We start from the raw sequence: 25,880 nt of genomic DNA, 5'->3' as shown, positions 1-25,880 counted from the left end.
CTGAATGATTGATGGAACATTGAGGCAGTGGTTATACTGTATATCATTTTTATTATTAACATTATTTTCAGGTGTATTACAGTACAGTAAACAGTAAACAGTGTGTTTGTATGATGAGGACATGTAATAATAGAATGGGACTCAAGCCCACATCCACTCCAGTACGGTATGTCACTGCAACTCCTCATGCGTCTGCTAGTGATGCTAATCTTGGGGAAAAATACGACCGGTGCATTCATGATAATTTGACCCGCCCCGCGGGTTACAGCTCGGCCCGAGCGAAGGCTTTCTTAGTGCAAAGCTCTGCATGAGGGGAGAGAGGAGACAGGAGAGTCAGTCAGCAATACAGCAGTCGTTCTCAACCTTTTCTGAATCTCCAAAATGTCCGCAGCCCATTTTAACTGATTCTACAAATGCCTTCTAAACCCACTCAACAAAGTGACACACGCTTGTAGATCTGCTATTTTTGAATATCCAATGAAAAAAAAAATCTAAAATGACACGGATGCTTTTCCGGTTTTAATGGGTTAATGATCAATCAAATCGTATTCAGGGCTTGGGTAATTGGTACTAATGTAGTTAGTTCCTATATTTAACATATTCTTTCAAGGTTAGAAAGGAGAAAACACCATGACATTGGTCGTACATTATCACAAAACACATAGTAGTTTGCCAATTATTTGGGGACCCACTTGCAATATGCTCATCTGAGGTACAGTATGTATGCAGAACTGTGCACGCACACGTCATCTCCGTTGGGAGGAAACCTTGTATGCCCAAAGCTGTTACTTTACAGGAAATACTGAAAAATGTGTTCAATATTTTTGAGGGGCGCTAGCCCCTCCTAGGCTCCTAATATCCAGCTTTTGGTGTCTGTCCACAAACTTTGTCTTACACAAACATTACATTCCCATTGACAATGAATGGAGAATGTTACATCATAGTGTCTGCATTTCATTTAGCAATGAACTAAAATATAGTACAGTAATTGATAAAAACAATTCTGCCCAGCAGTAACACCATGCATGCTAGCTGTCTAGGTGCATGAATTCCTTATTGATTGAATTATTGTTCACTGTGAATGAAAGCATAATAATAATACAAATACATACCAGACATCCCGTCGTACATGTAGTGACGATCGGGCAAGAACTTCAGACATTCAGCTTGTTTCTTAATGTAGTCCTTAGAAGTGGCCAGCTTATCAGCCTCGTGGTGTTTGCCTTCCCTTCCTATACACACAGACAAATACATTAGACACACTGCATAAACATATATGTATACTAAGACACATACTATAATAGACAACTATACTGGACATTCAGTCGATGCATGGTAGTCAAAGTACAATGTGAGTGTTGCCTGCTAGGTCTTAGTACGTGTGTGTGTGTGTGTGTGTGTGTGTGTGTGTGTGTGTGTGTGTGTGTGTGTGTGCGTGTGTGTGTGCGTGTGTGTGTGTGTGTGCGTGCGTGCGTGCAACTTACTGCTGAAGAAAAGGACTCGTGACTCATGTCCAGAGAAGACTCCTTTGTAGATTCTGACTAGGCAGTCGGGGCAGGTCTTGTAGAAGACCACATCGGCTGAGGCATTGTGCTTAGACTTAATGCCATCGTGTTTCCTCTCTGGAACGAACACACACACACACCATTATACACAAGCAAAGGGCCAGTGACTCAGTATTTCGTTTTATGTTGACTTTATTCTTATTTATGTTGGTTGGTTCTTCATTCATTGACTCTTGCTTGTATCTGTACCTATCCTATGTTTCTCACTGCCGTGACAGCTAGTGGTGCATTCAATTAATAGATATGGCAATATATCGATTGAGCATCTGGACGTTAGGTGAATCGTGCCGTGTCATTAGTCAGAAGGTTCATTGTTCCGAAATTACTATCCCTATCTCTAACCCTAACCTAAACATAACCGCAAGCACGGGAGCAGTGCATGTTCGCCAACCTTAATGCATGTTCGGACTAACGGGACTTCGGATCTACGGTATGGGCAGTTCCCGTATCGGTGCGGACTAACGGGACTTCGGATCTATGGCCAGTTCCCGTATCGATACGGCAATAAACGTATAAACGTCCACCACTAGTGACAGCATGACACCTGAGTTTACCTCCAGGGAGGAAATCTCATCTCTTGTATCTGTATCTTCTATCATCTCTGTCGTATGTACAAAATCATATGTACAAAATTGTAGTTTGTAGATCTGCAATAAGAGGTTTCTGCACAACAGCAACATTATAGTGTGGAACTCACCAAATTCTCCAATATGCAGAGTGAGAGCTCTGCCCTTTGGGTCAACCACAGTGGCATCACTAGAGCGACCCGAACATACGCCATGCCTGCTGGACAACACACATTCACGTACATTGAATTTATAACACACTTAACATTTCCGCAAACCTCAACGTGGTACAGGGTTAAAAACATCTTGCAAAGGCAACCAAACTACATGGGACCATATTGGGGATAAAGGGTAAATTTAAATTATTCAACAAATTAAGTACTTACAGGTCTTTAATGTTCTCGTGGAAGTGAATGGCTTGGTTGTTGGGGTTCAGAGAGATGTCAAGGTGAGATGTGGAGATTTTGCCAATCATTTGCTGACCTGCCTCGAAATCTGCGAATGCTGCAACCAGCACCCACTGGCCGTAGACCTGAGGGGGTCACATTACATATATAGTATTTAACAGACAGTAGATATGATACAGTAAACATCAGAAGACACAGTATACATCAGACAGTGGACAGTAAACAATATACATTAGAAGATAGTGGACACAAGGCAGAGAACATTAGAAGACAGTAGAGACATTAGACAGTGGACATTAGAAGATAGTAGAGGGTATAAGTATACAGTACATAGCCGGAAGACATGAGACTAACCTTGTCTACCTCAGCAGCGGGCAGACTATGGGTCATGGGCTCACATTCCTCCGCTTTCTTTGTGCAAAACTCTGCATGAGGGGAGAGAGGAGGCAGGACAGCTGTCAGTCAGCTAAACGGCAGTGGTTCTGAATCTTTTCTGGATCTCCAAAGTGGAGCAACTCTGCATCTGACCTCAAACCCATATGGAGCTGACCTGTTCTCACATTCCATTCCATATGTTGTCCTTCCCCACCCGTCCTTCCTCTTCGATGTCTCCCTTTTGACTGATACCAGTCCATTCAAACTCTAGACAGGCCTTTTGACTGATACCAGTCCATTCAAACTCTAGACGGGCCTGCCCCAAAGCCACGCCCGGCAGCCGCCAAAAACTAGAGTTCTCAACAGGCCCGAAAATTAAGGCCCGGCCCTACCTGGGCCGGAACCAGGTAGGGGCCTACCTGGGCCCGGACCAGGTACTTCAAACCCTGTACAGACTGTATATGTACATCAAACGCTGTACATACTGTACATCAAACCCTGTACAGTCAAAACACTGCCCCCGCTGCCATACTTAGATCTCCATATATGGAGCTGATCTGTTCTGACATATTACACTGACATATGTACACTCAAGACACGCTCCATATATGGCCAGTTAATTCCATATGTTGATCTGACCCCCCATGCCAAAGCGCCAGCGCTCGCCCAGTAGTCTGCTGTCACCCAGGCGGATGCATGCACGCCCTTTAGGGCGAGGTCGCTTCTTGCCCTCAGGGCGTCTTACTGGTTATTATTATTATTAGAGTTTTGCCAATTATTTGCGGCCCCACTTGCAATATCCAATAGCCTATTGGGTGGAAACCTTGCGCAAAACTGTTACTTTTCAGAAAATAGAAGATGCTGTGTTCCAATGGATCCAAAGTAGTTATTATACAGTCAAAATCTCTTGTTAATACTATTCTATAGAGCGTCGCAGTCCCGCCCCCTCGAGAGACCCGGAAAATAATTCCCCGTTCATTTTCCTCATAGACTTTTCAAAAAGTATTTATTTAAAGACGTTTATGCCGCGGACAAAGCCAACTCTTGTTGTGACAAATCATGACAATAAACACAATGTTTTGGGCCAAACAAAGAATTAGAAGGAAGAAGAAAATGGCAGGTTACAACACTTTTTGTTGTTTTTCTTCTTTGTAATTATTTGTTTGGTCCAAAATATTGTTTGTTGTCATGATTTGTCACGACTCGAGTTGGCTTCGTACGACACTTAAAAGGTCTTTAAATAAATACTTTTTGAAATGTATTGGGAATTTCCTGGGCCTGGCGTCGTCATGAAAGGGGGCGGGACTGCGACGCTCTATTGGTTCAATATTTTAAAACCCACAGACAGACGTAACCACCTGGCATTACATATTTTGGACATGTCATTACAGGCTAAAATCCTCAATGTTTTCCCCTTTTTTCTTTTAGCAATGAAATAAAAAATAGGAGATTAATTGATGACATATTTCTGCCCAGCAGCAACATCATGCTGTCACCATGCATTAATTCCTTATTTATTGAATTGTTCCTGTGAAAGAAAGCATCAGAATAAATAATTATGTAATAATAATAATAATATTAATGTTGGTACATACCAGACTTCATGTCGTACATGTAGTGAGGATTGAGCAAGAACTTCAGACATTCAGCTTGTTTCTTAATGTATTCCTGAGAAGTGGCCAGCTTATGAATCTCCAGATGTTTACCTTCCCTTCCTAATATACACAGATACATTAGACACACTCCATAAACATACTGTATATACTGTAATTACAGATACTGTAATAGACAACTACATTCAGTCAATGCATAAGTCATGACAAAGTACAATGTGAGAGTTGCCTGCTAGCTCGTAACACGGTGCGTGCATACATGCGTGAGTGTGTGCTTGTGTCTGACTTACTGTAGAAGAAGAGGACTCGTGACTCATGTCCAGAGAAGACTCCTTTGTAGATTCTGACCAGGCAGTCGGGGCAGGTCTTGTAGAAAACCACATCGGCTGAGACACTGTGCTTGGACTTAATGCCATGGTTTTCCCTCTCTGGAACGAACGCACACACACACACACACACACACACACACACACCATTATACACAAGCAAAGGGCCAGCGACTCAATATTTCGTTTTATGTTGACTTTATTCTTATTTATGTTGGTTGGTTCTTCATTCATTGACTCTTGCTTGTATCTGTACCTCTCCTATGTTTCTCACTGCTGTGACAGCTGGTACATTCAATTAATCAATATGGCAATATATCGATTGAACATCCGGACAATAGGTGAATCGATAGAGAGGCACTAGTGACAGCAGGACACCTGTGTTTACCTCCAGGGAGGAAATCTCATCTCTTGTATCTGTATCTTATATCGTCTCTGTCGTATGTACAAAATCATATGTACAAAATTGTAGATTGTAGATCTGCAATAAGAGGTTTCTGCACAACAGCAACATTATAGTGTGGAACTCACCAAATTCTCCAACATGCAGAGTGAGAGCTCTGCCCTTTGGGTCAACCACAGTGGCATCACTAGAGCGACCCGAACATACACCATGCCTGCAGGACAACACGCATGCATGTACATTTAATTTATAACACACTTAACATTTCCGCAAACCTCAACGTAGTACAGGGTTAAAAACATCTTGCAAGGGCAACCAAGTGTCAATTTAAACTAATTAATTCAACAAATGAAGTACTTACAGGTCTCTATTGTTCTCGTGGAAGTGAATGGCTCGGTTGTCGGGGTTCAGAGAGATGTCAAGGTGAGACGTGGAGATTTTGCCAATCATTTGCTGACCTTCCTCGAAATCTGCGAATGCTGCAACCAGCACCCACTGGCCGTAGACCTGAGGGGGTCACATTCATTACATTGTATTTAACAGACAGTAGATATGATACAGACATCAGAAGACACAGTATACATCAGTGGACAGTAAACAATAGAAGACAGTGGACACAAGGCAGAGAACATTAGAAGACGGTAGAGACAGACAGTGGATATTAGAAGATAGTAGAGGGTATAAGTATACAGTACATAGCCAGAAGACATGAGACTAACCTTGTCTACCTCAGCAGCGGGCAGACTATGGGTCATGGGCTCACATTCCTTCGCTTTCTTTGTGCAAAACTCTGCATGAGGGGAGAGAGGAGGCAGGACAGCTGTCAGTCAACTAAACAGCAGTGGTTCTGAATATTTTCTGGATCTCCAAAGTGGAGCAACTCTGCATCTGACCTCAAACCCATATGGAGCTGACCTGTTCTGACAATTCCATTCCATATGTTGATCTTTCCCCACCTGTCCTTCCTCTTCGATGTCTCCCTTTTGACTGATACCAGTCCATTCAAACTCTAGACGGGCCCGCCCCAAAGCCGTGCCCGGCAGCCGGCGAAAACTAGAGTTATCAACAGGCCCTGAAAATTAAGGCCCCATGGACTGGGACAAAAATTCGGCACGGTCATTTTCGCGCAAATTTTGCCCAGACCGGCCCACCACAACCGCCCCCCTACGGTCGCGGCCCACCAGTAATATGACCGGTACGTCCTGTGGCCAGTCCACCCCTGCCCGGCCCCTACCTGGGCCTACATCAAACCCTGTACAGTCAAAACACTGCCCCCGCTGCCATACTTAGATCTCCATATATGGAACTGACCTGTTCTGACATATTCCATATGTTGATCTGATCAAACCCTGTACACTCAAGACACGCTCCATATATGGCCAGTTCATTCCTAATGTTGATCTGACCCCCCATGCCAAAGCGCCAGCGCTTGCCCAGTAGTCTGCCGTCACCCAGACGGATGCATGCACGCCCTTTAGGGCGAGGTCGCTTCTTGCCCTCAGGGCGTCTTACTTATTATTATTATTATTATAAAATAGAAGATGCTGTGTTCCAATTGATCCAAAGTAGTTATTATACAGTTAACATCTCTTGTTAATACTATTCTATTGTTTCAATATTTTAAAACCCACAGACAGACGTAACCACCTGGCGTTACATATTTTACATATACATTACAGGCTAAAATCCTCATTGTTTTCCCCTTTTTTCATTTAGCAATGAAATAAAAAATAGGAGATTAATTGATGAAATATTTCTGCCCAGCAGCAACACCATGCTGTCACCATGCATAAATTCCTATTGAATTGTTGTTCCTGTGAAAGAAAGCATTCAGAATAAATAATGATGTAATAATAATAATAATAATATTAATGTTGGTACATACCAGACTTCATGTCGTACATGTAGTGAGGATTGAGCAAGAACTTCAGACATTCAGCTTGTTTCTTAATGTATTCCTGAGAAGTGGCCAGCTTATGAATCTCCAGATGTTTACCTTCCCTTCCTAATATACACAGATACAGTAGACACACTCCATAAACATACTGTATATACTGTAATTACATATACTGTAATAGACAACTACATTCAGTCAATGCATGAAAGTCATGACAAAGTACAATGTGAGAGTTGCCTGCTAGCTCGTAACACGGTGCGTGCATACATGTAGGCCTATGTGTCTGACATACTGTAGAAGAAGAGGACTCGTGACTCATGTCCAGAGAAGACTCCTTTGTAGATTCTGACCAGGCAGTCGGGGTAGGTCTTGTAGAAGGCCACATCGGCTGAGACACTGTGCTTGGACTTAATGCCATCCTGTTCCCTTTCTGGAACAACACACACACACACACACACACACACACACACACACACACACACACACACACACACACACACACACACACACACACACACACACTTAATATTACCCAGGTTCAAAGGCATTGGCATTGTCTTTGTATTGTATTGTATTGTATTGTATTGTATTGTATTGTATTGTATTGTCTGTAAAGGTTTGGTAGTGTATATTGTATTTTTTTTCTCTCTAGTTGTTTCATTTGTTGTTGTTTGTTTGTATGATTCTTTTATACACATTCTCAGACATTCCTTTGTGCTTAAACTGAAAAAGCACTGAAAAAAACTTTGAATCATTAAAAAACAATGATTTGGATGTAAAATAGTGTCTGTATGTGAGGGGCGTGTGGAGATAGATATTCACATTGATTGATTAATTCATTCATTCATTCGGAGATCCACTGCAGATATCAAGGACCACAATGGAAACGAGTCCCCAGGACGTTTTTGTGTTATCCTTTTAGCTTTGACGTCTTACTGTGCCACGACTAAAGTATTCAATCAATCAAGCAAAGGGCCAGCAACTCAGTATTTTGTTTTATATTGACTATGTATTTATTTTCTTATCTTGGTTTGGTCCCTAATTGACTCTTCCTCGTATCTGTATTCTGTACATCTCCTGTTTCTCACCACTGTGACAGCATGACACCAACATTTACCTCCTGCAGGCATCTCATCTCTTGTAGCCTTATATCGTCTCCTATATGTACAAAACTGTACAGTAGCTTGTAGATCTGCTATTTTTGCTACTTTTGTGTGATACTGTATGATCCAAGTAGGGCGTTCATTTAAGAAACACAAAAGGTATTATGGAGATAGGAGGTTTCTGCCCAACATAAATGTTAGTGTGGAACTCACCAAATTCTCCAACATGCAGAGTGAGAGCTGCGCCCCATGGGTCAATTACCATAGTGGCATCACTAGAGCGACTCGAACATACGCCATGCCTGCAGGACAACAATATATGTCATATACACGCAAGCACACACAGTCTGTAGTCCTGTACCGAGTGGAATAGTAAGAGAGTGGCGACATGCTTTGATCTCGCCGCAAACTGGGTGCCTATGGGCTATAGTTCCAAACATTGGAACGATCCCATTGAGATAGAATCAGCACTTCCGCATTCCATTGTTACAATAGGAGTCAACGCTAGTGTCGCCACTCTCTTACTAGATTACTCTGGTCCTGTAGTCCAGCTGGTTTTCTCATTGGCTGATGTATGCGCACCGCAAATATGTCCGGGCGGCAATGAACGACTCAGAACACAATAGTTCTGCCTTAAAGAAATGTGGTTCCTACCTAAACTACTGCGCTGAAACTGACACAGAGGCAGTTATAGCGGACCCCCGCAGATAATAATAATAATGTAGCTGGTAATGAATTGATTTAATCAATTTGGGCTTGTTTTTTTTTTTACAAATTTTCTTTTAGTTTTAACCCAGAAATATCACTTACAACATCTTTAAGTGGATAAGTAATGATAATAAAACATTTTATTTATAACGCATTTACATTTCCACAAACCTCAAAGTGCCACAGGGTTTAAAAAAATCGATTGCAAAGGCAACCAAACAACTACATGGGACCATACTGGGGATAAAGGGTCAATTTAAAAACTAGGTATAATCAGGGCTTCTCTTTTTGTTAAGACCCAAGATTAATTCATGACATTAATAATAAAGGTTCCAAGTACTTACAGGTCTTTGTTGTTCTCGTGGAAGTGAATGGCTTGGTTGTCAGGGTTCAGGGAGATGTCAAGGTGAGACGTGGAGATTTTGCCAATCATTTGCTGACCTGCCTTGAAATCTGCAAACGCTGCAACCAGCACCCACTGGCCGTAGACCTGAGGGGGTCACATTCATTACATTGTATTTAACAGACAGTAGATATGATACAGTAGACATCAGAAGACAGTGGACATCAGACCGGTGTATAGACATCAGAGAGTGGCCCTGAGAATATAGACATTAGACAGTAGAGACATTACACAGTGGACATAGAAGATAGTAGAAGTTATAGACAATACATACAGTAGGTTACATAGCCTGCAGTAGAGGAGGTTCATGAGACTTACCTTGTCCACCTCAGCAGCGGGCAGAGTATGAGTCATGGGCTCACATTCTTCTGATGTGAGCTCCGCTCTGCAGCTCAGAGCCAGTGCAACCAGTGCCATCAGTTTGTACAGAGCACACATCGTGGAATTGTCACTTGCTGATTGTATTCTGGATCAGTGGAAATTAGACTTGAGTCTGGTTTGATGTGTGCACCTGCTGGTCTTTATAAAGACCTTCTGCCTTCCCTACATGGCTTGATCTTTAGACCTCAAAGTCCACTCCTTGTAGGTATTTGTCCAAGATTTGCCGATTGCATTTTGTAAGCACCTTGTAAATATTTGTTTTGTAAATATTTGTGGTGTGTGTGTGTGTGTGGGGGGGGGGTGTGTGTGTGTGTGTGTGTGGGGGGGTGTGTGTGTGTGGGTGTGTGTGTGTGTGTGTGTGGGTGTGTGTGTGTGTGCGCCACAGGGTTTAAAAACATCGATTGCAAAGGCAACCAAACAACTACATGGGACCATACTGGGGATAAAGGGTAAATTTACAATTTACGCACGTGCGCGTGCATGCGTCGATCAGATCATCGGACAGGAGTCCAGCTAAAATGGGCAAAAACCAACAAAACTCTGATGGATTAATTACAGACTCCAGCGTGGTAGTGAAGGCTACCCCGAAACAGACTGCAGGGAAAGTTGGCCTGTGTTGATTCAGCTGATCACTCTGTTTCACATTCGATGTACAAAAATGCTGCTATTGGGGAGGATGTTTTAAAATTCACCATCAAAGCAAGACTGCAAGTATTACCAACCAAGTATAATCTGTCAATCTGGTATCCCGACACCCACACTCCACTCTGTATAAACCATCATGATTCTGAACAACACCTAGAATCCATCGCACACATAACAAACGGATGTAGTGCATACAAAAATGTGTATATTGCTCGCCACGACCAGATTGTTGACCTAGTGTCTGATGCAGTTCGAAAGTATGTGCCATCTAGTGCAGCAATGTATAAACATTCAAGAGTGTTAACTTACCAGATTGGTTTAGCTGTGCATGCGATGTCTTTGCTAACATCCCAAATACACCTGATGTTGTCTTTGTTGACACCAGTCACAAGGAGGTCCTGATTCTGGAGGTGGGCTGTGTCTTTGATTTGTACATGGACCAGGCATTCCAAGATAAACATTCTAAGTGCGTGCGTGCGTGCGTGCGTGCGTGCGTGCTCCAGAGAGGGAACACCATGGCATTAAGTCCGGTGTAAGGTGTTGCACCTTTTGGACAGAGGACTCTGATACATTGCATACACAAATTCAACAGAACCACTCGAAAGTTTAAAAAACACAGTTCATGTAGGTACAATTCACGTAGGTACAGTTCACGTAGGTACAGTTCATGTATAGGTACAGTTCAGTACATAGCCGGAAGACATGAGACTAACCTTGTCTACCTCAGCAGTGGGCAGAGTATGAGTCATGGGTGCACATTCCTCCGCTTTCTTTGTGCAAAACTCTGTCTCCCTTTTGACTGATACCAGTCCATTCAAACCCTAGACCAGGGGTCCTCAACTGGCGGACCGCGGCCCACGACTGGACCCCGGACCACCTCTCTGTGGACCCTGGGGGGGGGGGGGGGGGGGGGGGAGTAGTGAATCATGGTGTGTGTGATATGAAATGTCCAGTGTCCCCCCAGTGTCCCCCCAGTGCCTCCCCAGTGTCCCCCCAGTGCCTACCCAGTGTCCCCCCAGTGCCTACCCAGTGTCCACCAAGTGCCTCCCCAGTGTCTGCCCAGTGTCTGCCCAGTGCCTGTCCAGTGCCTCCCCGGTACCTTCCCAGTGCCCCCCTGAGTGGCTCCCCAGTGTCCCCCTGAGTGCCTCCCCAGTGTCCCCCCAGTGCCTCCCCAGTGTCCCCCCAGTGCCTCCCCAGTGTCTCCCCAGTGCCTCCCCATGCAGTGTCTGCCCAGTAATTAATTAATTAATCCAAAATGTCGGCGCGCGGCGGCCCGCGTCGTGCTCATGGGACCAGACCTTAGTCTTTTTCACAAAATATTAGTGGACCTTCAGCATTTGTAGTTGAGGACCCCTGCCCTAGACGGGCCCGCTCCAAAGCCGTGCCCGGCAGCCGTCGAAAACTAGAGTTCTCAACAGGCCCGGAAATTAAGGCTGGGCCCTACCTGGGCCCTACCTGGGCCGGACCCCGGTAGGGCCCATGTAGGGCCCAGGTACATCAAACCCTGTACAGACTGTACTTCAAACCCTGTACAGTCGAAACACTGCCCCCGCTGCCATACTTAGATATCCATATATGGAGCTGACCTGTTCTGACATATTCCATATGTTGATCTGACCTCATCAAACCCTGTACACTCAAGACAAGCTCCATATATGGCCAGTTCATTCCATATGCTGAATATATGGAGACGGCCATATATGGAGCGTGGCACGAGGCGTGATGGACTGATGGCCATATATGGTGGCTTGATGGATCGACGGATGGACAGACTGACAGGTTTTGCAGGTTTTCATAGTAATCTGTGACCTACAGTCGCAATAATAATGGAAAATAAATCAGGTTTAATCAAGTTAATATGGAGGCTACTGATATACTCAAGAATATTAATGCAAGCAAGGAATGCCACTGTAATTGTGCTTGGGACTGGAGCAGTATTGGTCCAAATCAGGGGTGCCCACACTTTTTTGACTTGAGGTCTACTTTTAAAATTGCCAGCTCAAGGTGATCTACCAACCAAAAGATAATTATCCCTTTGCTTAAAATACTCAAAATATGTACCTATATGGCGAATAAATAAATAACATTAAGGCATTAGGACTTTCAAAATCTAGGTTTCAAAATCAATTCTATTTATTTATCTTTTCAGTTTCCCCGCATTGCAAAGAAGAGACTTAATTTCTGACTTTTTCGGATTTTCTGACTTGATCTGGCCTGTTAACATTTTCATAGACCTGGTTGCTTGTTTCTCTCTCAGTCACGAAATGTGGCAACCATCAAAGCTAGTCCTAGTTTGTTTTGGTTGTGATGCATGGATGATGGCATCATGATGCTACCGCACAGACCACACAGAGACTACCGTGGAGGCGCGGACCCCCACGCAGACTATCGCGGACCCCCACGCAGACTATCGCGGACCTCCGCGGTGGTCCGCGCCGACCTCCGTGGGGGTCCGCGTCGACCTCCGCGGGGGTCCGTGCCGACCTCCGCGGGGGTCCGTGCCTCCGCGGTAGTCTGTGTGGGGGTCCGCGGATAATGGGGGTCCCCGCGGAGGAGTCTAGTCCATTTATGAAGTGATATGTTTTAGGCTTCTTTGCCGCGCGCATCTTTCTATATGAACAATGATGGATAGATATCCTTTTAATTTGTTTGTTTAACAACAGAACAGACCCGACGTTCTCCTTCAAAGCCACCGGCGCGCCGCCGCCTGCCTGAGGCAGGATTGTTTTTCTTTTTTCATGGCAAGGCCAAGCGGTCTACCTGCGCAGCGCTTGCGATCGACTGGTCGACCGCGATCGACGTAATGGGCACCCCTGGTCCAAATGGTCCAGCCAAATATTGCAATAGCCAAATATTGCCAGGACTGGCAAAACATCCCAGGACTGTAAACACCAGTCAAGTCCAGAATTGATTTCAAAATACGCACCATCACCTACAAAACCCTCAACAACCAGGCCCCCCTCTACCTCTCTGAACTCAACAACCGCCATGTCCCCTCTCGCTCCCTCAGGTCAAGCACTGCCAACCAACTGGAACCCCACAAGTCCAACAAACAAACTTGGGGAGACAGGGCCTTCGCAGTGGCCGCCCCTTCTCTTTGGAACTCACTCCCAACTCACATCAGATCTCCCCCACCTTCGAAATGTTCAAAAGCACACTCAAAACCCACCTTTTCAAACTGGCTTTCCCTACATAACCCCCCCCCCCCCCCCCCCCCCCCCCCCACACACACACACACACACACACACCCTTCTTGTTTGTCCTTTTTGTTTTTGATTTCTAGTTTTTAACCTTTTAAACTAGTTTTTCTAATAAAAATGTCTGTACTAAAATGTCTGTAAAGCGACTTTGGGTACCCAGAAAAGCGCTATATAAATCTTATGTATTATTATTATTATTATTATTATGACTCAGCAAAATGAGCGCATGTCTAAGGTAAACCAAGTTCATGACTAAGGTAAACCAAGTTCATGACTAAGGCAAATTTAGTGTGTGACATTTTGCACACAGTGTGTGGATAGCCCAAACTGGCAACCAACACAGGAGAGCATGGTTGAGATTTGAGAAGTAGGAGCAAATTCAAAACATTAGTGGATCAAACTCAAATCATTAGTGGAACAGTGGCTTTATGAAGAGAACAAAAAATAACTATTTGGACAGCAAGCATCACATGTGGTCTGCAAGGTAATCTACTCCTTTATAAAAAGGATGTTGTAGGATACTCTCCCACAAACCTGAATATGACACTGTGCCAACTAAGCATTCTGTTGGTCTAGGGGTTGTTAAAGGATGCAACAAGGCTGGAAAGTGAAGTGTAGTTTATTCACGGTTCTTCAACAAGGTATTTTTACTTATTTTTACTTTACTTTTACTTACTTAGAATACACAATGCAATATATAATCACATGGAATCAATATATATCTATATTCTTCTAGACAACCGTGATGTACTAAAAGTATGGTAATTGAATGGGTTTCCAACCAAATCAATAAACGGGACGAGCACTCTGCTCGAGCCGGACGTTACAATTACTTAAAGGTATAGTTACTTATATATAGTGGCTATATATGGGGCAACCCAGAGAAACAAACAAAAACAAACTAAGCCTGAACTGAACACAAGAAAAACCCTCTACCTAAACCTAGCCAACAAAAGGAAAAGGGTTACAAATATTTGAACTATATAAACTCACTACTCTAACTCATTCCTACCAAAAAGAATGATGGTTACAGAAAGAAAGCTCCCATACTCCATTAAATTATACCTTACCAACTCAAGTATAATTCAATGTAACTTCAATGCTGAGACAGAGGAAGAGGAACAATAAACCACTCGGGGTGCTCTCAACATTTAGAGTCCCAGTAGTGTTTAGAGCTTCTAAGGTTTAGAAAATGATCATTCAGCAGCGCCCTGGACAGTGTGTGCACCGTATGACAGACGGAGACACAATGCCAACAAACGCAAGCCACAGCTGGGTTTAAGTAGGCTTCCGCAGGACGGCCGCTGGTGATAGGATCATGATGATGAGGTGGGTAGGTAGTAGATCGATGGATCTCCGCCCCCGAACACCGTAGCAGCAGCAAAGACCTGTGACTGAAAGCTGAGTCAGCACTTTCCTCTATAATACAACAGCATGCGACTGATAACTGATAACCGAGTTTGCTATAATTAATCCAATTATGTAACATCTGTACTAATACTTTTACTTTGCTTGTTTTTTGTTTTCACTCTACAAGTTGAACACTTTTATTCGTTAACTTAACTTATTATAACAATTCTGAGCATCTGTAGAACCAATCTGTACCTGAGCAATTGCAGGAGTTCAGCTTGTAGAGGTATTTTTTTCTGTTAACAAATGTTAATTGTAAAATGTATATCTATAATTACAATACAGTTTTATAGGTATAAAATTGCAAGTTCAAACACAAACCAAACACAAGTGCACTTTTTTGGTGCACAGGTACAAAATAATATTTTCGTCAATTTAAGCCCATAGTACAGTATATCCCCTTACTATGTGAAAGACCCCAAACCCCAACAATGCATTATCACCTTTAATCTGTGTTCAAATATGTATGCAACAATGCATTATCACCTTTAATCTGTGTTCAAATATGTATGCAACAATGCATTATCACCTTTAATCTGTGTTCAAATATGTATGCAACAATGCATTATCACCTTTAATCTGTGTTCAATGCAACAATGCATTATCACCTTTAATCTGTGTTCAAATATGTATGCAACAATGCAGTTTAATTTGTCAAAAGCAGAGGTCATTAGAGAATGTTTTATGAATGCAGAATGTTATTTAATTTTCAAAACAAAGTTACCGGTATTGCAAACTTTTTTTTTTGAATGAATGACTTATAGGCTTATGATTTATAGACTTATATCCCATCCTCATCTCCCACAATAAAAGCTTTCATGCTGCTGGTTGTCTGTCCCATGGAGAAAGTTGTGTTGAGTTGTCCATGAGCAAACTTAAAGTGAGGCAGTAGTGGTGGGGATTATCATTCTTTTCATCCATCCATTCATAAATAAACAAACAAACATAAATACATAAATGCATACATGAATACATAAATAAATAAAAACAATTTGACGTCTGAACAACATGCGATTTATGTGACCTTATTTTTGCAAAGAAATGAAACACACACACACACACACACTTTGGACTTTAGGGTCTAAAAGAGCCATTTAGGGAAGGCAGGATGTCTTTATAAAGCCCAGGGGGTGCACACATCAAACTCCTTTCCAGAACTGACACTTCCACGATGTGTGCTCTGTATACAAACTGATGGCACTGGTTGCACTGGCTCTGAGCTGCAGAGCGGAGCTCACACCAGAAGAATGAGAGCCCATGACTCATACACTGACCGCTGCGGGGGACAAGGTAAGTCATGTCTTCCTGTACGGTAGGCTACAGTATGTATGTATGTAGCCTACTAAGGACTGTCCGATATTGCCCTACTCCTAATTTCCTATACCGATATCAACCAATACCGATATATGCGGTCGTGGAATTAACACATTATACCTAATTTTATTCCGCCGTAGTCTGAAAACCCACCTCTTCAGACTCCACCATGGCCCGTAGCACTTGCCCTAGCCTAGCCCCTTAGATAGCACATTATGTAGACTTAGATAGTATTTTAAACAGACTTATAGCTTGTTACGTAGACAGCTCTAGAATTGCACTTTATGTAGTCATAGCACTTTATAGTACACATGTATAATATATTATATAGTATAGTATGTATAGTTTACATAGATACTCCACTGTTACGTTCTTAGTCTACGCATGATTCATGATAACTACTTTTTATATATGTGATGTATGCCATGCTTTTGTTATTGCTTAATGTAAGTCGCTCTGGATTAAGAGCGTCTGCTAAATGCCTAAATTGTAAATTGTAAATTTATTGTGAGGCCCCACTGGATGCATTAATAAATGTAAGGTTTTCCAGATAAAAATAAACTATAATAAATTCGGGAGATTTAAATTAATTAAACCGATACATTTTAACCGATTACAATTTTATGCAAAATTGCAAATACCGGCCGATAATGTACATCTCTATAGCCTACTATAGAGAGTACAGTATGTACTGTACTGTCTACTCTATACTACCATCTACTATCTTCTAATGTCCTCTGTCTCTACTGTCTTCTAATGTCCTCTGTCTCTACTGTCTTCTAATGTTCTCTGTCTTGTTTTTTTCTGTTCTGTAGTCAGATCCAGCTTTTATTATCTGAGGCTGCTTGCCCAAATTAAGTTGTAGTATCTGACTACCCCATATATATATATTATATCATGTATATCACGTAGAAACATTAAACTGGTCAATTCAGACAGCCCTAGCAGACACCCTATATTCAGCCCGTATATAAGCTTGCCATGTTTTCTCTGCACTTCACTTCTTTCAGAAATGTAGTCCTGAAGTCACAATTTGTAATCATGTTTGTCCTTTAATCAATTCTAGTTAGAAATAAGGACATTGCCTGCTGGGACTCCTCTTTTTTCCTAATTTGCCAAAGGTATAATTTTTCTCACTGTCAACAACCGCAAGACTACAAAGTGCTACAAACGATTTTGAGTCATTCATGCTTTTATCTCCACACGTTTGGACTACCTTGCTACCTTTTTTTCACTATTATTTCCTGTTAGCATATGCCTTGAGCCATCTCAAAATGAAGGGACCACCTCCAACTCGGCTCCGTTTGGTTTCAGGGGCCCCAAAACCCCTTTTTTGGTATATGTCTCATTGTCTCTGGCGAAATTGTGTAAAGGCAAATCAAAATTCACTACAATTACATAAATACACATGGAAGTGTGAAATTTGGCATGGAGTATCTTGACACATAGGGGTAAGTAGCAGAATAGGATTTTTGGGCTATCTATATTCTTAAATATGACCTACATCATCTCCAGAAACATTATTTCCCAGCACATTATGGTGAATATCACTGCCTCATTTGTATATAGAAAACTTCCCATATCCTTAAGCTTCAATTTAAGCCCAAGATGACCTTTCTATCTTGAAAATTGCGTACTTTGTTGTACTGTACTTTATAGTACTGTACTGTACTGTACTTTACTGTACTGTACTTCACAGTACTGTACTGTACTTTGTAGTACTGTACTGTACTTTGCAGTACTGTACTGTACTTCGTAGTACTTTACTGTACTTCATATAACTGTACTGTACAGTACAGTTCTATGAAGTACAGTACTACTGTACTGTACTTCATAGAACTGTACTGTGCTGTGATGTACTGTACTGTACTGTGCTGTAGTTGTTGAGTGCCACTGTCATGTGGTGTGCACGGCAACACGTGAGCTTGTAGATCTGAGTAGAAATGCTGTACTGTACTCCTCCCTGGTGTGTGTGTGTGTGTGTGTGTGTGTGTGTGTGTGTGTGCGTGTGTGTGTGTGTGTGTGTGTGTGTGTGTGTTTGAGTGGCGCTAGCACCACTCAAAAAATCTATTTTCACTATACAGTAACTCAGCCAATATTGCATTTAAAAGATCAAATAAGGTGTCACTCTAGACCTATGTTTTGATGGTCAAGGTTCTCTTCTATTCTTAAACGTTAATGTTAACTTATACAAGCGAGCTGATGAAGCTATTGTGGAAAAACCAAACCCCTATGATGAAGGGCATAGGGATGGTTGAACTTACTGAATGACTTAAACACAGGTGCTTCCTTACGTTGCATGTCTGTATTGTAGTCGCCAATCAGGATTTTCTCTACACATTCCTCCCCAGCTAAGCACCCCTCAAGTATATCATAGAACCCATGTTGGTCAGGCGGTCTGTAGACGGTGCCCACTAATACCGATTTAGCCTTTTTGAAAATTAATTCAACCCACACAGTTTCAATTTCATCATGCTGTAAGTCAGTACGAGTAACATATTCAGTGTCTTTGTGAATATACATACACACACCACCACCATGCCTGTTTCTGTCGTTTCTGATCAAAGAATAGTTCTCTATTTCAACTTCTGGGTCTTTGGTTGACTCATCAAGTTTAGTTTCAGAGAAGCTAATGATGTTAGCCTTACCGCATTGAAACATATGCCTGATTTCAGCCAGTTTGGGTCCAAGGCTGTTGACGTTCAGGTGAAAGATATACAGTCCGTTGGCTCTGACTATGGTGCTTATTTCCTCCGTGGTGAAGTAGGAGAGCGGAGGGCCATTGTTGATGTCTGTAGTAGCCGCGGGTTGCCGTGGGGGGAGGGTGGGGGGTGCGTGGGGGTCGTCGTGGGGTGGCGGGAGTGGGGGATGGGGTCCCTCGTCCAGGTTCGTTGTGGGCTCTGGTGGGGTTGATTGAGCCATGGTGTCGACTGGAAAAATAGCAGGTAAACTATCACGGTGTGGCCGATTAGGTCCGTCTCCAGCCGCGTTGTCCCCCGTGGTTGGATGTGGAGACTCTTCACGCCTGTAGACCACTAGTGGTCTACAGGCCACTAGTGGTCCTTGAGGGGTTCCAGGTGGTCCCCAGCTAAATGATGGAGAGTTGGTAACCAAATGGACCCTTATTAGATCTTTAACTCTTGAGAGTGTAAAATTAAACCAGATGGACCAAGAGTTAAATTATTGTTAAACATCTGCATTACTTAAATTACAAGAAATCTACATAATTAGAGTAATGAACAATAGTATACGGCAGTATACACATTATAGAATGGCCTGCACTATGCAGAACTAAATACAAACAGTCACACAATCCATTACAGTATTCTGCCCTGTACACAGGCAAATATGTAACAGTACACAGTAGTTATTTATCTCTCCTATAGTACCACTACCAACATCAATACATTATGGAATTGTGAACAAAATCCAATCCGACGAGGACAAAACATTGTACGTTTTGGGTATGAGACTAAATTTCATCAAATGGTTGTCCGTGGCTCAAATGCCAAACAAATAATGGACCCTGATATGAAAAGAGTTGAAAACCACTGCTATAATGCTCGCTTTAAAATGCAGCATCTGTCTATATACCATATTTGTAAAGATATGTGGTCACTTTAAGAATAGTTTCACTGAGATCCTTGACCCTCAAAACATACCGGTAGGTCTAGACACCTTATTTGTTAATTTAAGTGCAATATTGGCTGAGATGGCAGCACTAATTTGCATAAAAATGGTAGCGGGGACAAAACTTTTTAACATAGTTTATTCAAGTAAGAAACAGCAAGAAATATTCCATAATGTGGAGTCAGTTCAAACCCAGTCATTCATTAATTTCATTCTAAAAGTAGGCCTATAGCTGATACTGACTGAATATACAATTTTCACCGATTTGAGGTACTGTATAGTGCAGACTTTTGGCTACAGAAAGAGCAATTTTCAAGATAGAAAGGTCATCTTGGTCTTAAATTGAAGATTAAGGATATGGGAAGTTTTCTATATACAAGTGAGGCAGTGATATTCACCATAATGTGCTGGAAAATAACCATCTTTGTTGTTATTTGTCAAGCGCATATTTAAGAATACAATGGTAGATGCTCCCCAAAATCCTATTATGCTACTTACCCCTATGTGTCAGGATACTCCATGCCAAATTTCACACTTCCATGTGTATTTATGTAATTTTAGTGAATTTGTATTTGCCTTTACACAATTTCGCCAGAGACATATACCAAAAAAGGGGTTTTGGGGCCCCTGAAACCAAACGGAGCCGAGTTGGGGGTGGTCCCTTCATTTTGAGATGGCCCAAGGTATATGCTAACAGGAAATAATAGTGAAAAAAAATGTAGCAAAAAATATTATGAGGGCTGGGCCTAGCTCCCGGTAGTCAGTGACTCAGTATCTATCTGAACTCAAAAAGGTTTATAATCCCTCAAGGTCATTGTGTTCTTGCAGGCCAGTTGTAAATTGAGGTCATAAAGAAGAGTAGAATACACGTTTAAAGACTAGAGGTGAGCAAGCCTTTTCTGTCGTAGCGCCCAAATTGTGTCCCCTCCCACATCAAACTGGCCCCCATCGAGACTTTTAAATCTCGCCTTAAGACCCACCTTTACACCTTGTCTTTAATTCCGTTTGAGAGTTCTGTGGTCTATGTTTTTGTTTCACTGTCTGCTGACACTGCTGTGTCTCGTATATTCTTCAATGATGTGTCTCCCTTGTGGTTTATTTTGTTCTTTTTTACTGTGATGTTGCTGTTTTCTGTGTTTTAGCTTATATAGTGTATTTAGCTTTTATTTTTCAGTACATCACTTTGTAAACCTAGAGTTGTGAAAAGTGCTATATAAATAAAGTAGATTGGATTGGGTTGAATGTGTGTATTAATTAAATAATTACACCATGATTGAATATCAAAATCTATTCTCAGATTAATACAATTAATTTATTACGGATCCTTTTAAAGATGACACATGATTTTTCCTTGCCAGTTGTATACTGTATGTAAGACACTTAAATAGCAGTTACATACAGTTTAAAAAAGCACCTAGTTTCTCTTTGTGTGTTTTTTTAGCACCTTAACTAACGTCCTGCACAGTACATCTGCTGCTACGCTCACATACCTTTATTTATCTCAGGTACTATGTGTAAATATGTCATTTTCTTCCCTTTTATTTTTCAATGGAAATAACGATATGATGGGAACTATATGCACAAAAACACATTTTACACATTTGTTACCTGATTCTACTTAAGTACCAAAAGCAGAAAACTCTGTACTCATCATGCAGAATGTCCCATTTCACACGTTTTCAAATGTATAAATGGTATAAAATATTAGATCTACAAGCCTACAATGTGCCCCATCGCGACGCATTGTGACCTTGTAAGTCGGCTAAAAAAGTAAGATGTAACAGTTTTCAAATAATTGTATTGGAGTAAAAGTATAATATTTGACTCTGAGATGTAGTGGAGCAGAAGTAAAAGTATAATATTTGACTCTGAGATGTAGTGGAGCAGAAGTAAAAGTATAATATTTGACTCTGAGATGTAGTGGAGCAGAAGTAAAAGTATAATATTTGACTCTGAGATGTAGTGGAGCAGAAGTAAAAGTACAGAAAATTGGTACAGTATACTTCAGTAAATATACTTTGTTGCTTTACACCACTTATTGAAGGTTTGGAACATAGTGGATTATTTGAATCATGACACGACCTCCCTTATAAGTATCACCACCCATGTCTGCCGGACTATATGTGCAGAGTCCCCCCACAGATTTTGTCCAAACATTATAAGATGCTAACGCTTATGTGCATTTCCAACTCTGTAAATTAATTAATCTGAAAAAACAAACAAAAAAACAAGCAAAACAAACAAAACAGAATGAATGATGGAACATTGAGTTGCTGGTTATCTTTTAAAGTTTTTATTTTATTTTTCAGGTGTATTACATGTAATAACACAATGGGGCTCAAGCCCACAACCACTTCACCACTGCACCTACTAAGGCGTCAGACCGCTGCCGCTGCCTCTGCCTCTGCCTCTGGCTCTTCCGCTTTCTTGGTGCAAATCTCTGCATGAGGGGAGAGAGGAGACATATATACACGGCAGTGGTTCTCAACCTGTTCTGGATCTCCAAAGTGTTTGCAGCCCACCCACTATTCTGGTCAGATGGATGGGCTGCATTTTCAGAGCACGTGAAACACGATTTAATTATCAATCAATTGATTGTGTTCCTGGCTTGGTTCAATGGTACTAATGTAGTTAGTTAAGCTCCTGTTTAACATACTGTATACTCTTTCAAGCTTTTAAAGAAAGAATATTCCAGTTCCAATTATGTAACATTACTCTACCCTGTCTCCGTCTTTGTACACGTAGCTAAGAAGGCGAGGTGTAGCAGTAGGGCATCGACTACAAGGCCTAGGATTCATTGCCTGATAGTGAGATAGTAGTGAGATAGTAGAGTGAGATAGTAGTAGATTGGGGGATAGTACCCTCCCAGCCCACCAGTGGGTGGTGAGGTACAGTAGCCTACATGTGTGCATGCATGTCATCTATGTTGGATGGAAACATTTGTATGTCCAAAACGGTTGCTGTGTTCCAATGGATCCAAATGTAGTTATTATTTAGTCACAAGCTCTTGTTAATACTTTTTGGGTCACATATTTTGGACATTGTTTTTCCTTTTTTCATTTAGCAATGAAATAAAAAAATAGGTCAGGATTAAATAGATGAAACAACATATAGGTGCACAAATTCTTTATTGAATTATTCAATGAAAACAGCAGAATAACTATAAAATAATAATAATAATAATAGTAATAATGATGATGATGATAGTAATAGTAATAATACATACCAGACTTCCCGTCGTACATGTAGTGACGCTCGAGCAAGAACTTCAGACATACAGCTTGTTTCTTAATGTATTCGTGAGAAGTGACCAGCTTATCAGCCTCGAGATGTTTGCCTTCCGTTCCTAATATACACCGACAAATACATTAGACACACTGCATAAACATACTGAAGGCTATATACTGTAAAGACATAATTGACAACTACACTGGACATTCAGTCGTTGCATGATAGTCATGACAAAGTACAATGTGTGTGTGTGTGTGTGTGTGTGTGTGTGTGTGTGTGTGTGTGTGTGTGTGTGCGTGTGTGCGTGCGTGCGTGCGTGCGTGCGCACGTGACTTACTGTAGAAGAAGAGGGCTCGTGCCTCATGTCCAAAGAAGACTGCTTTGTAGATTCTGACTAGGCAGTCGGGGCAGGTCTTGTAGAAGATCACATCGGCTGAGGCATTGTGCTTGGACGTAATGCCGTCATGCTCCCTCACTGGAACACACACACACACACACACACAAACAATTCATTATACACAGACACACACACACTCGGTTTCTGCCCGGCGGCAATGCTATAGTGTGGAACTCACCAAATTCTCCAATATGCAGAGTGAGAGCTGTGCCCGCTGGGTCAACCACAGTGGCATCACTAGAGCGACCCGAACAGACGCCAGTCCTGCAGGACAACACCGCACGTGCGCGCGCGTACACACACACACACACACACACACACACACACACACACACACACACACACACACACACACACACACACACACACACACACACACACACACACACACACTGTTAGTCAAACACTGAGCTGAAAACCTAGACTGTGATCTCTGTAAATTCCCGTTGTAATAGCTGTGGTGTGGAATCTGCGATAGTGCTTGCTCTGCCTTGCCAAACTAGTGAAATTTGCAGATCTAATAACACATCACACATAACACATCACATAACATACATAACACATCGCCATGTGACACCTGCAGCTTGATAATTAGTAGATTTTTGCTATTTCTCGTACAACAAAATATAGGGCTTAAAGAAAAACTATATATATATATATTCTCTAATAGATATTGCGATAGTGTTTGTGAATGTATTTTATGCTTGCCAAAGAGACGGGGAGACCCCTGCTCTATAACAATGATTAGGTACTATCAGAATATAGAACTTATTTCCATTTTTATTTTTTTTACTAAAAATGTTTTAGTTTTTACCCAGAAATATCACTTACAGCAGCTTTAAGTAGATACATAATAATAATAGTAGTAGTAGTAGTAGTAGTAGTAGTAGTAGTAGTAGTAGTAGTAGTAATAATATATAGGTTATGCACTTTACAGTTCCACAAACCTCAAATTGCTACAGGGTTTAAAAACAATGGCATAAAAACAGCAAAGGCAAACAAACAACTACATGGGACCATAACTGGGCATAAAGGGACAATTCAAGATTATATTATTAAAGTTACAAGTATTTACAGGTCTCTGTTGTTCTCGTGGAAGTGAAGGGTGGTGTCGGGGTTCAGAGCAATGTCAAGATGAGATGTGGAGATGTTGCCGATCATTTGCAGACCCGCCTCGAAATCTGAAAACGCTGCAACCAGCACCCAGTGGCCATAGATCTGAGGGGTCACATTCATTACATTGTATTTAACCCATTCTTCTATGCAACCAAATATTTGTGTTAAAAATCTTTGCTTTAAAAAAATACATGCAAAGATAAGAAGACAGAAGACATTGCCAGTGGTTCCAAAACTATTTTCACCACTACTTCAAATGTTTTTCCCCCTAATTATTATTATTTTTTAATTGTCAGTAGACATTAGAGAGTGGACATTATAGATAGTAGATGTTAGACAGTACAGTGCACACAGTACAGGAATTAATTAGACTTACCTTGTCCACCTCAGCAGCGGGCAGAGTATGAGTCAAGGGCTCACATTCTTCTTCTGTGTATGTGGGCTCCTCCGCTCTGCAGCTCAGAGCCAGTGCAACCAGTGCGATCAGTTTGTACAGAGCACACATTGTGGAAGCGTCACTTGCTGCTGGATCAGTGGAAATGGGACTTGAGCCTGGTTTGATGTGTGCACCTGCTGGTCTTTATAAAGACCTCCTGCCTTCCCTACATGGCCTGAACTTTAGACCTCAAAGTCCAAAGTGTGTGAGTGTATGTGCCCACTTTATGTAAACAGAATTATCCAGAATTCACTTAATAGCATTTCACAGTAGACTTCCTCAACTGCGTGCGTGTGTGTGCGTGCGCACATGTGTCAGTGTGTCTTATTATAGAAGAAGGGAAATCATGTCTGGATTCCAAAGAAGCATCCTTGATAGATTCTGAGCAGTGGACTTTTATTCTCAATCTGTACAGCATCCTTTTACCTTAATCAGGACATGCATAGTTGAGGGAGCTATGAGGCCAAATTTGTGGAAATCAGTCTAAAGCCCTAACCACACCAAAGGGTCAAGACGGTTTTAGCATTAACTCCTTGCAACCGTTTTGACCCGAGGAGTTGCATGGTGACCCTTTGGTGTGGTTAGGGTTTAAGATGTTAAGATATTAGCTCAGGGTATGCTCAGTAATCGAGTGCATTCTCCGGCAGCAGCGTCAGCCTACCCCAAACACTAACCTAACCCTAACCTCAGTCACAGGGAAGCCACGGTGGAGTTTTAACCTGCAATGCAAGGTCGGGAGCCATGGCTGAGTCTT

General features: G+C 41.9%; 2 protein-coding genes and 1 long non-coding RNA gene across 3 annotated transcripts; all 3 read right to left on the bottom strand.

The window, feature by feature from the left end:
- Positions 1 to 135: 135 nt before the first annotated feature.
- LOC306928406 (saxitoxin and tetrodotoxin-binding protein 2-like) lies at positions 136 to 7,253 on the bottom strand. The gene is made up of 12 exons (XM_079508477.1): positions 7,141 to 7,253; positions 5,975 to 6,045; positions 5,617 to 5,762; positions 5,384 to 5,469; positions 4,817 to 4,954; positions 4,509 to 4,628; positions 2,893 to 2,963; positions 2,518 to 2,663; positions 2,263 to 2,351; positions 1,485 to 1,622; positions 1,113 to 1,232; positions 136 to 303 (listed from the first exon to the last, which is right to left on the bottom strand). Exons 1-12 carry the CDS (start codon positions 7,157 to 7,159, stop codon positions 263 to 265), a joined length of 1,185 nt encoding a protein of 394 aa, XP_079364603.1. The 5' UTR covers positions 7,160 to 7,253; the 3' UTR covers positions 136 to 262.
- Positions 7,254 to 7,456: 203 nt separating this feature from the next.
- On the bottom strand, positions 7,457 to 9,435 carry LOC306922546. The gene is made up of 3 exons (XR_013789940.1): positions 9,308 to 9,435; positions 8,469 to 8,557; positions 7,457 to 7,582 (listed from the first exon to the last, which is right to left on the bottom strand). It is a non-coding gene; the product is annotated as an uncharacterized lncRNA (long non-coding RNA).
- A 12,827-nt stretch (positions 9,436 to 22,262) lies between these two features.
- On the bottom strand, positions 22,263 to 25,228 carry LOC306921456 (saxitoxin and tetrodotoxin-binding protein 1-like). Its single transcript, XM_079498592.1, has 6 exons — positions 25,067 to 25,228; positions 24,650 to 24,792; positions 23,753 to 23,838; positions 23,515 to 23,652; positions 23,173 to 23,292; positions 22,263 to 22,386 (listed from the first exon to the last, which is right to left on the bottom strand). Exons 1-6 carry the CDS (start codon positions 25,193 to 25,195, stop codon positions 22,325 to 22,327), a joined length of 678 nt encoding a protein of 225 aa, XP_079354718.1. The 5' UTR covers positions 25,196 to 25,228; the 3' UTR covers positions 22,263 to 22,324.
- Between the last annotated feature and the right edge of the window lie 652 nt (positions 25,229 to 25,880).

The sequence above is a fragment of the Electrona antarctica genome (genome assembly GCF_951216825.1).
Source record: "Electrona antarctica genome assembly, chromosome: 1".
NCBI lineage: Eukaryota > Metazoa > Chordata > Actinopteri > Myctophiformes > Myctophidae > Electrona > Electrona antarctica.
The sequence above is the reverse complement of the archived record's forward strand: the minus strand, read 5'-3'. Positions and strand labels throughout refer to the sequence as shown.